The 13,615-nt window shown below is 44.5% G+C and overlaps 1 protein-coding gene across 7 annotated transcripts in view; it reads left to right on the top strand.

Moving 5' to 3' along the window:
* The window catches only part of fam135b (family with sequence similarity 135 member B), a 528,209-nt gene that overhangs the window by 499,160 nt on the left and 15,434 nt on the right, over nt 1-13,615 (top strand). For all 7 annotated transcript variants that reach the window (XM_070895461.1, XM_070895487.1, XM_070895479.1 and 4 more), the window contains 2 exons: nt 6,689-6,840; nt 9,520-9,630. In XM_070895461.1, the coding sequence (XP_070751562.1) occupies nt 6,689-6,840; nt 9,520-9,630 (263 nt within the window). The remainder of the gene's footprint in view (nt 1-6,688; nt 6,841-9,519; nt 9,631-13,615) is intronic.

The raw sequence follows: 13,615 nt of genomic DNA, 5'->3' as shown, positions 1-13,615 counted from the left end.
CGTGATGGGAAAGAGGAGAAAAACACAGAGTCAGGGCAACAGTGGAACTTCATATGTTCCAGCAAGATCTGTTGATGGTGGAGCGAGTCTGGGTGAGGGTTGGCTTGATGGGCAAGGATAAGGGGGCAAGCAGCACAGGCAGCTGAATGAATGGTCTCAATCTTAGTGACAAGAACGTCCGTGAGCTTCTTGTACTTGTGGGAGTTGAAGGCAGAAGAGACGGGAGAGAGGTGTAAGCAGATGGGTGATAGTTAATATAAGATGCAAAGTTAATATAACTTTGCTCTCCAGGACGATCCTGGACTAGTAGATGGTTTTGGCAGAGGAGAGTTAAGCCTGATGGTGCTTGATATGGTTCAGCAAGATCTGGTGATGCTGGCTAAAATGCACATAAACCGAGTCAAACATGCAGAATGCTCACTTTATTGCAAAGTTGGCCATGACCATGGACCTGTGAATCAACATCTTTAGGAGAGGAGGAAGAAAAATGGAACAAACTACATTTTTAACAACTGATATTTTTACCCACGTCTTCCCTCTCCCATGATTGATTAAATATAGGGTAGAGTTACAGCAATTTAAAAGCTAAGGGCTGAATTTTCGGTTTGTTTGCGCCTCTGATAGTGCCCCGGAGGGACGGTAAGCGGTGTTTCTCGGCGTTACGGCAGGCATCCAGCTTATATCGCCCAGCCGACAAATTCAGCTCATGGTTTGTGGTGGCGTAAAAAATTACCGCCCGCCCTCTAGTTTCACTGAGATCATGACGTCAATCGTCATGCAATGCTCCACTACCACCCCGGATGCAAAATTCAGCCCTAATGCCTCATTTAATGCCCGCCCCAGGAAACATCTGAAAAACCAGCCGTTTCCAGGCTGCAGCAGGTGGTATTGGCAGTGTATTTAAATGGAGGGATGAGGCTCCTACATCGCAGGTCATATTGACTGCAACATCACGCTGTGTGAAGCTCCAACTTGCAAACTTCACTTTTATCTGCCATTACAGTGCCCTTACAACTTCAGTGAGAGAATTTAATGGGGCGTTACTAGTTCGACTTCGTATCGTGCTCCGTGCTATTGCCAGGCGGGGTCAAGCTAAAAGAAGGGCTCTTGGCCATGTCGACCTATGGGTGAGGAGAGGCTGAAGATGTCTGGGGAGGAGGGTTTACCCCCTCCACGGGTTTACAGTCACTAACGCTCATACCTCCAGCTCTCTGAGGAGCAGTTTGTGAGAAGGCTGCGCTTCAGAAAGGAAGTGCTGACAGAGATATGCCATCTCCTACATGCAGACCAATGGCTGGACCGCTCTGGAGGCAGCCTTTAATACTCCCCTCAACAGGTATTCGAGTTCATTGTGGTGTGCTGCATGTTGCTCAACTTGGCCATCATGAGGGGCCAGGCATTGCCAGTGTGGATTGCATGGCCACCTCAGGAGGAGGAGGAGGACAACGAAGAGGAGCTTTGCGAGGCCCCCATTGGATAGCCATACCATCCATGGGGAAGGCAGCGTGGAGATATTGCCGGGCCAAAAGGCGCACATAATGGTCCAGTTCTCCTAAATGGAGGAAACGGAGGGATGGAGCTAATACAGGACACGCTATGTACCCCCATGAAGGCACATCTCCAATGAATGTTGGACTGATACACAAGACACCAATGGCAAAGGATGAATCATAAATTTTACTGCAACAACGTAACAAAAACTCCCCCACCAAAATAAAACCGTACAATATACAGCGTTATGTTTCATGCCACTGAGCAACAATTAAGTTCCTTAAAACAACAAAACATTTTCAACGGCGCGATTTTCGACTGGGGCGCAAAAACTTCCTTGTGTAACGCCTGATTTTGGGCCCCCGATCATGGAACCTCATTTTTTGCCAAATTTTGCAGACAAGAGCACAAACTTTTTCCAGGCGATATCAGGGTCACCATTACCGCCCCGTAATCTCAAAAGCCGAAAATCCAGTCCATTAAGTTAAGAAAACAAGAAGAGGGCTTCAAGGCTTATTTTCGTTGGAAAATCGATCCTGACATGATCTAATCGAACTTTTCAAGATTATGAATGGCAAAGGACCCAAGTATCAGGGAAATAAATTAAAAATGAGAAAGAAGGGCAATCAGGTGGAACTTCTTTACTCAAAGCGTAATAGAGCTGTGGAATCAGTTATCAGGAAAAATCATTGATGCCAACATTTTGAATGGGTTCCAAAAGCAATTAACTGTATTTCTGAAGTGAGAATGGATTGGGGTGGGGGGTACGTGTGGGTAGGATGTGAAGGTCATTAGTTGGGATTGATTGCTATCAAAACTATCCTGGCTTGTTGACCTTAATAGTCTTTCCTGTTCCTAAAAATTCTCATGTTCATGCACTCCATCATTTGCTTCCTTTAGAGACTAAGTATAATATAAGTCATTGTGAAGTTCACACCCTCTATTAAATCTTCTGAGGGAAAATACTGCATAATTATTAACTAATCCTCAAAGGTGAGAAAGTTAATCTCCAGAATACCTATTGATCATTGCTGTGGAAATGCTAGTGACCAAAACTAGGGAGCATAGACTGCTATGGCTAGAGGAATGGGAAAACTCCTGAAGAACTTTCATCGCAATTAGCTGGAGAGAATTAAATTGAACCATAGAATGTTACGGAACAGAAATAGGCCATGTGCCACATGACGCACTTAAATTAATTCCATAGCCTTTAAGATTCATCTTTTACAAGTAATCATCTGATTCTTGTTAGAATTTATGGACATTGCTTTATGAAAAACAGTTTGCATTTGTACGGCACTTCTGAGATAGGAAAATCATCCCAAGGTGCTTCATAGAAGCCTAAGGGAAACATGGATGCTCAACCAAAGAGGAAAGGTTAGGTGGGATGATCAAAACTTTGGTCAAAAACATGGGTTTCAAGGAGGGTTTAAAGGACCAGAGGGAGATGGAGGGGTTCAGAGAGGGAATTCCAGAGCCTTGGGTCGAGATGGCTGAAACCAGGGCCACCAGTGGTTAGGCGGAAGGCAGAGAAACAAAGAGTTCACATCCTGATCCTCTTCTGACAGGCCTGCACCTGGACGAAAACCACAGCGTCTCCCCCGCTCAGGTCAGAGTTAGAATTATAGCTGATGCCCAATGATTTCATCAGATCCCAATCTGCATTTTTAAAGAAGGACCCTGCTGCCTGTGGGAGGGCGTCTTAGCTGCCTGTCCAGAAGTACTGGTAGAAAATGCCAATGGGAGATTGGACATGACATCAGTGAATAAGTCACCCAGTGGATATTAACTGCTTACCCACTTAGTTTCCAACAGACAAGTAGGATTAAAATCTCCCATTTCGCTCTCCTAATCAACCAAGGTCAATCTATACTTTAGATCATAAGAACCTTTAGACAAAGAAAAGCCTTAACATGAAGCTATGTTAAGCTTCATATTACAGTGTACACAAATGTAACAATTGAAATGTAACAATTCTTGAAAACGTAGGGCTGGATTTTCGGCTCTGATGATTTCAGGGCGCTAATGGCGGCAGGGCGGTAAAGTTTGCACCCAGGAACAGTTTGCGCCTCAGTCAAAATTGGGCAGCTGGCCCCTGAGTCTGGGGCACAGCGCTAAGGGAGGTGACACCTTTCTTAGGCTGTTAGCACGGGAAAATCCAAGCTAAAGAGTCGGGTCGGGAGTGCCCCGAGAGATGCCAGGGGAGAAAAAAAACAAACCTTATAAAACCCCCACAAAAACATTGCCAATACATAGCCCACACCATAAATCGCAAAATAAATTGAAAGAAAAAACAATTACCTCTTTGCAGTTGGTATAGGCTTGACCACCCGATTTCCCAGGCGGCCACAGTGGGGCGTGCTCGGAGGCGTATGGATCGGGCGGTAGTCAACAGGTGTGTCGGTGTCGAAATCAGGGGCACAGCTCTTCCGGGCGGTACTGCCTCGTGCCGCCACAAAACCAGCCCCGAAAACCCCCGCGGGGCACTGGAGGCTGACCTCCCACCCAGAAGACCTCACCGGTACCATTGCCGCCGCTCCGGGGCAAAATATGGAGCGCAAAGGACTGGAAAGTGCACCCCTTGATGAGGAAAGGCCATGTAGCCCATCAAGTATATTCTATCCATCGACCGTGACACTGGGAGTATCCAATTTGTTTGTAACCATGGACCACTTAATGAGTATCAAAGATTCTCATGAACTGCATATAAATTTACTATCCCTATTCCCATTCATTTGTATATATCTCAGGCTATGGACACTAACAGAACTTGCGGTTCTCATTTATGCATCAGTGAGGTAATGGCACTTAAAACAGCCCTTTCGAAATCTGCAGGACTACAAAATTTAAGCAAAACAAACCAGCATGCAAGCAGTAGAGGGCCAGTTTTTCAGTGCTGCTTAAGTGGAGCTGGTGTAAAATTCACGGAGCTGATTGCCCATCATTTTCACCATCAGCCCATTTGAATAATTAACATGAATTCCCAGTGCAAAGTTGTACTTATGGCCTAATGGGGCATGCAGAAAATCTGGCTGGCTAGCAACTCTTAAACGCTCAACCTTTTTTTAAAAAGAAAAAAAGAAGCATGTGCGTCCCTGTGTGGAAATGAATAGGAAGGGGAGCAAAAGAGAAGAATGTTGGAAGCTGAGACCTGGGGAATTCTTATGCCCCACCTTTCCCTAATGCTCTGCAAAGCTGAAATTTCCACACAGACGTACGCAAGCATCGCATGCAGGAGCTTACAGCGTGAACTCTGCTAGAACTTGTGTCAGGAAGCTGGCATTTTCCCCTTTTCTGTTATGCTAGGCTTGGAAAAGTGGCTTGCCAGCATTGTCTCTGACCCACAGCAAAACACCACATAGCGTCCTGTGTCTTTCACAGAAGTTCACAAGCACCAACCCAGCTACACCGCATCATGGAAAATCAGCGAGGGAGGAGGTAGGGCGAACAAGTCACATTGACAAAAAAAGGAGTAGGAACCTGCTGGACAGCAGTGCAGTGATATTGGCTAGCAGTGACATGCATCTTTTTTTCTTTTCATCGAGAAAGGAGATAAAAGTGCCGTGATTTTCACTGATCTGATGCTTCACTCACTTGTTGATTGTCAGCACATTAGCCGACAGTGCAGTGCTTGGCTGAAATGAGCTGGAGCCAAAAATATTGAGCCCTGCAGTGCCATTGACGGCACTGCCAGGTTGGCTGCAGATGGCGTAGCATATGGTCGAGTTGTGTGATTGTCTCTCGGCTGACTTGGAGCGTGTGGAGACAATTGCCTCCCAGCATTGTTGGTTAGGTGTTTCAAGGGTTGCATAATGGGAAATGTAATCAATTCAGTTCAGATGCCTGTTGATCTGCCATGGAACCGTCGGAAGATTAGAGCACATTTGGAGGCCATTTGGGTCATATGATGGTTTTTTTTTGTGAGAGCGATCCTAAACTCATCCCCCAGCCGTGATTTCTCCCCACAGCCTGCATCTTGCTCTGTTTCAAATACCTAACCAATGTTCCCTGAAAAGATGCAGTGGTCTCTGCGTCAACTATTCCCTGTGGCAAAGCATTCCATTCTCCAACAACTCTTTGTGCAAGGAGATTTCTCTCAACCTTTCATCTAGTTCCACTACAGCCATGCGATACTGTATTGCGGGAGCAAGCAAAACGTCATCATTAATTTTACTTTGACTTGCAGCCCACCATGGGACTCTGCAGTATGTGCTTAATTGCTTTGTGATTCAGCCTGCTTTTGTGAGAGGTAGAATTGGAGAGGTTTTCACGTACCCTATTTTATTTGTTGCATCCCTTCCAGTTGTGCTGTCAGTGTGTCATGGAAGGCCCACTTTCTGATGACTGAACCCAACAATAAAGGAATACTTCTTTGGGACAGAAAGGAAACAGCTCAACGTGATGGAAATAAAAACTGTAGTAATAAATAGTATCCAAAAAATTCCACTAATAAAAACCCCACAGCAAGCATAAGGAAAAAGGACAAAGTAAACAGAGATATTACCCTTTTAAGAGCTGCCTAGCTGATCACACTTCTCTTTAATCCTGTTGAAACCTCCAATTCTAAAAGCCATAAATCAAGCTTGATTGCATTGCCATTAATTTGAGGTGGGTAATGAAGCTCACACTCGACATAAATGAGAGCATTGGAAAATCACTGCACATTTGCCGAAGGCCTACTGGCCCAATTTTCCAATGCTTGCTGCTTCTTGGAAAAAAAAAATCTACCCTCATAGAAGTAAGTTGCCTGTGTATCATGGGCTGAACTGCAAACGCTCATGGGCCATGTATGGCTTGCTGACATAGTTTGGATACCACTGATAGAGTCTACCCTCCTAGGAGCTCTACCTCATCCACTTAATTTCTTAAAGGAAAGTAATGTATCAATCATCCCACTCAGAACTCAGTCGCTAACTGGTGGCAACATAATAAAAATATAAAAATAGGTTTTATATGGTAAAGCAGACTGAGACGCACTTTATCTGTGGCCCTTGGCCTTTTATCTCCATTTCTCAATATAATTTTCAGCTATGCTGACATGCTTTGTGATGTCCACGGACCTTGATATTTGTCTTTGGAATTGCTTATTCTCCATGTTAAATGTTGGCAACATATATTTATCTTTGACTGCAGAGAGTGGAGCTGACACCCAATGTATTCTGAGAGATTTTCATTCATCTGCTGTGTTTCCATGCAGTTTCATTGGCCACTCACTGGGCAACATCATCATTCGCTCCGTGCTGACTCGGCCAAGATTTCGATGTTACCTCAGTAAGCTGCATACCTTCCTGTCGCTGTCTGGACCACATCTGGGAACACTATATAATAACAGCACGCTGGTTAGCACAGGTATGTTGGTGGAGAAAGCAGAGTTTGGTTTGGTAAATAACATGGAAAGATACACTGGGTGAATTATGGATTTTGTGCAATGGTCATGGCAGAAATCTGACTATTTTGGTAGATAATTTAAAGAATGTTACTTGACACTGGTTTTTAAAAAAAAAAGTGGTGATTCTATTGCTTACCAGTAAGAAACACTTAGGCTCCCCGCATATATGCTAAAGAGACCCACCCATACCTCGCCACTACTTCCCTGTCTGCCATCAGGCTGTGGATGTCAAAATCTCTTCCAACTGGAGCCTCATTTTTGGCCCACAGCCACCTGCCTCAAGCTGAACCAAATTGTGAAAATCCTTGACCTGTTAAATCCAGAGCTGAGCTTCAAACTCCGCACCTTATCCATCACCAAGGCCGCTTACTTTCGCCTCCACATCACTGCCCTGCACCTCCCTCCCACTGCTGCTGAAAACATTCCCCACGCTTTTGTCTACTCTTCCCATCCCCCACCCTCATAAACTCCAACTTGTTCAAAACTCATGTACCTGTACTCTGTCCCAAGCCAAGTCCCGCTCGCCCATTACCTCAGTTCCCACTGACCTACCCGGGCTTCCTGTCCCTTCACTGAAGGGCATGACTGAACGACGTAGGTTTTTATTACAATCCAGCAGCTTCTGTGATCATTTTTTTCTGATACCAGCCCACAAATTAGCAGTTTAATTGAGTGCAACATTTACAAATTGCTGTGGTGGGTTTTGAGCTTTGAATTTCTAGGATGTCTGGGTGACTGTCCAGGGCCAGCCTTGAATAATACTACTTGATCGAGGTGAATTAATGCTAGCCCAGCAAAGGGACAACACCTTCAGGATGGGGAGGGGGAGTAAGAGAGCTTGGCTTGAATCAGCCATGTATAAATTCATGTATTATGTATGTATATCTATCAAGTTATTCATGGCAAACAATATCACTAAGAAGCCCTAATTACACTGACATTCCCTCTGATATTTCAAGTGCGTACTTTTAGTAAATCCAAATCTTTTTCAGAAAGATTTTTTTTAATCCTCTTGTTTCTTCTGCTGAAAATAGAGAATTTTCCTCCTTTTTTGTTGGGAACAAATGCTTGCTGATGAAAAGCACTGGAGGCAATGCCAGACTGTGTCGAACATACAACAGTAGTTTAGTTGTGCTCTTAGACAACAGCTGTTCCCATAGTTTTGCACTATGACATGTTTTACTCAATTCAAATCCACTCGGATGCTAATCAGATCTAAACAAATCTATATCAATCTCAATTTGTTCACAGAGAGACTTAAAAGAGTCACACCAGCATTAGCACGTTGTCTGTTTACCTCTGGGATTTGCTGTTTAATCCAGCTCAGATGGATGAAAGTTATCTGTCTCTGTGTCTCAGTCTGTGGGCGTCGCTCTTATTTGCTGTCAATTTTTCTCGCTGTCTGTCTCTTTCACTCTCAGGTTTAATTTTCTCTCTCTCTCATCGTTTCTCCTGAAAGGCTCCACCGTGAAATGAATTTGGCTGCCTCAGCCAATTGCCGGTGATGTGATTCACAGCACACACCTGCCGACAATTCCGTGCTAATTGCCAATCTCAGTCAGATTGCATCTGGTGTGGGGAAATAGGAATGTCGCACTGCTACAGCAGGAGTCAAACTCATCTTCCAGTGAGTCTGAGCCAAGAGGTGTCTGTTGCAACAAATTTCTAATCCTGGTGGTAAAGAACTGATTCTAATTATAGTGGCAGCCCCATTACCTGCCATAATAGTACAATGCTCAGCAGACTGTCAAAAGCTGCACTGTCAGGTACAAAACTGGACAAGTGACAACCCTAGGCTTCGACTCCTTTGAGGGAGAGAATATAGCTTAAAAACTGTCCGGGCATGGCATTAACAGCTGTTTTCTTTCTATGTCTGAAAATACAGACAGGTTATCCACTCTTGGATTACTTCCAGTATTGAGCTGGCCTCTATGAAATGAACTATAGCACCTTGCAGAGAGAGGCGAGAGGCCCACTTCTTATCGAATATAGCATTTACTCAATACCTTGCTCCCCTTCTAACCCATCTATCCTATGAACCTAGTTCCCACTCAGATGCTTGATTGATCAGTTCTTGGCTAACTTCCTAGATGGCAATCAGTGGTGGCTCTTTCAAAACTAAATGTAATCTCTCAAACTGTGATCAGAGAATTCTGATATGAATATCTCAGCTGCCTTTCAGATGCCATTTCTTCATTTATCCTTTCCTGCACCTCTTCTAAAACCTGTTTTGTTCTCCATAACAGAACATCAAAAAAGGCTGGTTGACTGAATCTTTTTTCACTTTAGCCTCCAAACTCTCCCTCCATCGATTTGTTTCTTATTGGTTTAACTCTGGTCATTGCTGCTCTGAACTTTCCTCTCCTCCTCTGAAGCTGCCAACACAATGTCTTCACCCTCGTCAATAGATGCTGCACTGTATCTCACTCTTACCTCATTCCTTCCCCGGACCTTTTTAACTGCTTCAGACTTCTTTCCACAACCTATCTGCTTTGAAAATCAAGCTAGGCTTCACCTAATTGTTACTTGACTAATCCTGTCTTCTCTTCTAGCCTTTTAATCTTGATTGTGAACCAGATGGGGAATGGCTGTGCTTCAGCAGTTGTTGGTCACTAATTGTGCCTTTTCCACCACTCTAGGCCTTTGGCTCATGCAGAAACTGAAAAAGTCTAGCTCACTGTTACAACTGACCTTCAAGGACCAGGCTGACCCTCGCAAGACCTTTCTGTATAAACTCAGTGAAAAACCAGGTAGGTGCTATGTGACCTGTGCATTTTCTGTTGAGTGGTATATCCCATTGAAGTGTATGCTTTGCTTTTATCTCCTCTCCCTCTCCCCCTTCCCCTTCCAACTTTCTTGCTTCTTTGAAAGCAATGACTACTGCTGGGGTACAATTGCACATGTGCGAGCAACCTTAAAGTACCTCACTCAAGTGCATGTTCATCCGAGTCTTGCTACAGTTACACAGGGTATTGGTGAGGCCACACCTGGAATACTGCACACAGTTTTTGTTTACGAAAGGATATACTTGCTTTGGAGGCAGTTCAGAGAAAGTTCACTAGGTTGATTCCGGAGATGAGGGGGGTTGACTTATGAGGAAAGGTTGAGTAGGTTGGCCTCTACTCATTGGAATTCAGAAGAATGAGAGGTGATCTTATCGAAACGTATAAGATTATGAGGGGGCTTGACAAGGTGGGTGCATAGAGAATGTTTCCACTGAAAGGGGAGACTAGAATTAGGGGGCATAATCTTAGAATAAGGGGCCGCCCATTTAAACTGAGATGAGGAGGAATTTCTCCTCTCAGAGGATTGTAAATCTCTGAAATTTGCTGCCTCAGAGAGCTGTGGAAGCTGGGACATTGAATAAATTTAAGACAGAGATAGACAGTTTCTTAACCAATAAGGGAATAAGGGGTTATGGGGAGCGGGCAGGGAAGTGGATTTGAATCCATGATCGGATCAGCCATGATCGTATTGAATGGTGGAGGAGGCTCGAGGGGCCGTATAGCCTACTCCTGTTCCTATTTCTTATGTTCCTATGAGTCATTGCTGTTTGGAAGCCAGTCAACTATAGTGAGCATTGCGACCAACCCTGTCCTCGTCTGATATCCACACATATGAGACCAGTAGGAGTCTGTGACAGTTCTGTCATTTTCAACACTTTCTCTTTCAAAGGCCTGATAGTTTCACACTCCTTTATGATTTTAAAACTGCCTATTTTGCTTTCTGTCTTGCAGAGATAACTTGGTTCAAGTCGAATGATTAACTCAGCTGAAATCCATTTAGGATTTCCTCTAGGTATTCATTGTATCGATTGACAGAAAATATGGCAAGCTAAATTGATTCACACAGGCTAAAACAATTATCCACTTACTTCTACTTAAATAATACGCAAAAACAAATCCATTAGGCTTATACTATAAAAGCACAGTAAATGTATAAAACAATTCTGGCTCAGTCGCCAAGAGCTTTATTTACCCCTTTCAAGCATTATAGCTATAACTAGTTAATCAAATGATTCTTCATTGGAATCTTTCAGTGCTTCCTTCAAAGTATGTGTAGTGCTAGCTCGCGATTTCAGAGTTGGGTAGTCTATACAAAATGTCAGAAATTCAATAAAGAATGAAAGACACTGAGGCACGGACTATTTGTTTTAAACCCTTTGTTCTTTGAAGATAGGGCTGTCAATCAATCATGATCGAAGCAACTATATATTTTGACATGGTACAATAACGCAGGTTAGACTACAGTATCATGAAGAAAACCCAGTGGAATGCTAATGAAAAGATAAACATGCACTGTCTGGAATCTGAGCCGGTACAGTATAGTAATTCTGTGTGAGCAGCCAAAGAATAGTGGCAACTGCTAACAAACTCTATACCATAGCTAACAAAGAGTTAAAATGCACAGTCCGGTTCACCATGTCGTTGATCTTGAGTAGCTGTCATTCTATGTAAAACTCCGTGATATCTGTTGTTCTGTATGTAGTCACACACAATTTAAGTATATTATTATTCTGTTTATACTTAAATATCTATATGCTGCATACTAAATAGAAAGCTTAGCTTTGGTAGTAGTGAGTTAGTTGGCTGGGCAGTAGTGAGTTAGTTGGCTGGGCTCTAGTGAGTTAGTTGGCTGGGCTCTGAATGCTTGGTTCGGTTCAACTTGATATTGCCTCGTGTTGATACTTTCTTTTGCCATGAAATAAAGTGGCATTGATGAGAAATAGGGGAACAGTGCTTTACCCACAGCACCTCCCAAACCCGCGACCTCTACCACCTAGAAGGTCAAGGGCAGCAGGTGCACGGGAACACCACGTTTTCCTCCAAGTCACACACTATCCTGACTTGGAAATATATCGCTGTTCCTTCATCGCTGAGTCAAAATCCCAGAAATCCCTCCCTAACAGCACTCTGGGAGTACCTTCATCATACAGACTGCAGCAATTCAAAAAGGCAGCTCACCACCACCTTTTCAAGGGCAATTAGAGATGGGCAATAAATGCTGGCCTTGCCAGCGACGCCCAAATCCCATGAATGAATTTTTTTTAAACTTGTCTTTCTCTTTATTTTTCGCGAAAAATGTTCTGCATCATAAATCTTCACTACGGAAAAAATGGATTGGAGATTTTCTCCTAGCTCTGCGTCAATGTTGCTCACTAGTCATCTTTCTGAAAGACACGAGTGGCACTAGCTTTGATTTAGTTACTTGCATACTAAAAAGGGTTGTGGGTTCAAGTCCCACTCCAGGGACTTGAGCACAAAACAAAATCTAGGCTGACACTTCAGTGCAGCACTGAGGGAGCACTGCACTGTCGGAGGTGCCGTCTTTTGGATGACATGTTAAACCGTGGCCCCGCCTGTTCTCTCAAGTGGATGTAAAAGATCCCATGGCACTATTTCGAAGAAGAGCAGAGGAGTTACCCCCGGTGTTCTGGCCAATATGTATCCCTGAATCAACATAACAAAAAAAAAACAGATTGTCAGGTCATTATCACATTGCTGTTTGTGGGAGCTTGCTTTTGCGCAAATTGGCTGCTGCATTTCCTACATTAGAACAGAGAATTAGGTCAAATTCAGATTATTGCAAAGCAGTGCTAAGTGTCCCAGTTTGGATCTACATTCTCTGCCCCCTCCCCCATTGAGCCATCAAGAGAACAACTGATACCCTGAAACCCTTATGAATATGGTAGTTTAAAATAGCCATTTGGGTGCTTCCTCCTCTCCCTCAGTGTCCCTTTGCGGAGCTGGTTGCTTCGTGTATATTATTCATGGCAGTCATCATGATCATCATCATCAGTCCCTCGAAATCGAGGAAGACTGGCTTTCACTCTAAAAGTGAGTTCTCAGGTGACTGTACAGTCCAATACGGGAATTACAGTCTCTATCACAGGTGGGACAGACAGTGGTTGAAGGAAGGGGTGGGTGGGTAGTCTGGTTTTCCGCACGCTTCTTCCGCTATCTCTGCTTGATTTCTGCATGCTCTCGACCACAAGACTCGAGGTGCTCAATGCTCTCCCGATGCTCTTCCTCCACTTTGGGCGGTTTTGGGCCAGGGATTCTCGGGGACCAACGGATCTAGCACAGACCCAATCCATGTCCGTACTGGGGTCAAGCAGGGCTGCGTCATCGCGCCAACGCTCTTCTAGATCTCCCTCGCTGCAATGCTCCACCTCACTCTCAACAAGCTCCCCGCTGGAGTGGAACTAAACTATAGAACCAGTGGGAATCTGTTCAACCTTCGTCGCCTCCAGGCTAGATCCAAGGTTGTCCCATCCTCTGTTGTCAAACTACAGTACGCGGACGACGCTTACAGCTGCGCACATTCAGAGGTCAAACTCCAAGCCACCGTCAACATCTTCACCGAGGCGTACAAAAGCATAGGCTTTACGCTAAACATCCGTAAGACAAAGGCCCCGAACTTGGTGGACTTACTGCCCGCTGCTGCTGAGTCTTGGTGGTCTCTCCTCTGAGCGAGTTTAGTGGAGACCTCCCGTCGGCAGGGAGGGAAGACCGCTGGGAACCGCCCATTGGCGCGTAAGTGTCCTCCCACCCACTGAGCTGCCAGTTTGGTTCGGGCGAGAGTCCACTGAAGGTTTTCCAATGTTTTTTTATTTTTTTGAAAATGTTTTATTTTATATGTTTCCCCCCCTCCCTCAATCCTCGGCAGTACTTTGCAGAGGATTGCATTTGCTGCCGAGATTGGGAGCTGCCGCCCAGATTCAGGGGGTAAGTC

Source organism: Pristiophorus japonicus, chromosome 1 (assembly GCF_044704955.1).
Source record: "Pristiophorus japonicus isolate sPriJap1 chromosome 1, sPriJap1.hap1, whole genome shotgun sequence".
NCBI lineage: Eukaryota > Metazoa > Chordata > Chondrichthyes > Pristiophoridae > Pristiophorus > Pristiophorus japonicus.
The sequence above is the reverse complement of the archived record's forward strand: the minus strand, read 5'-3'. Positions and strand labels throughout refer to the sequence as shown.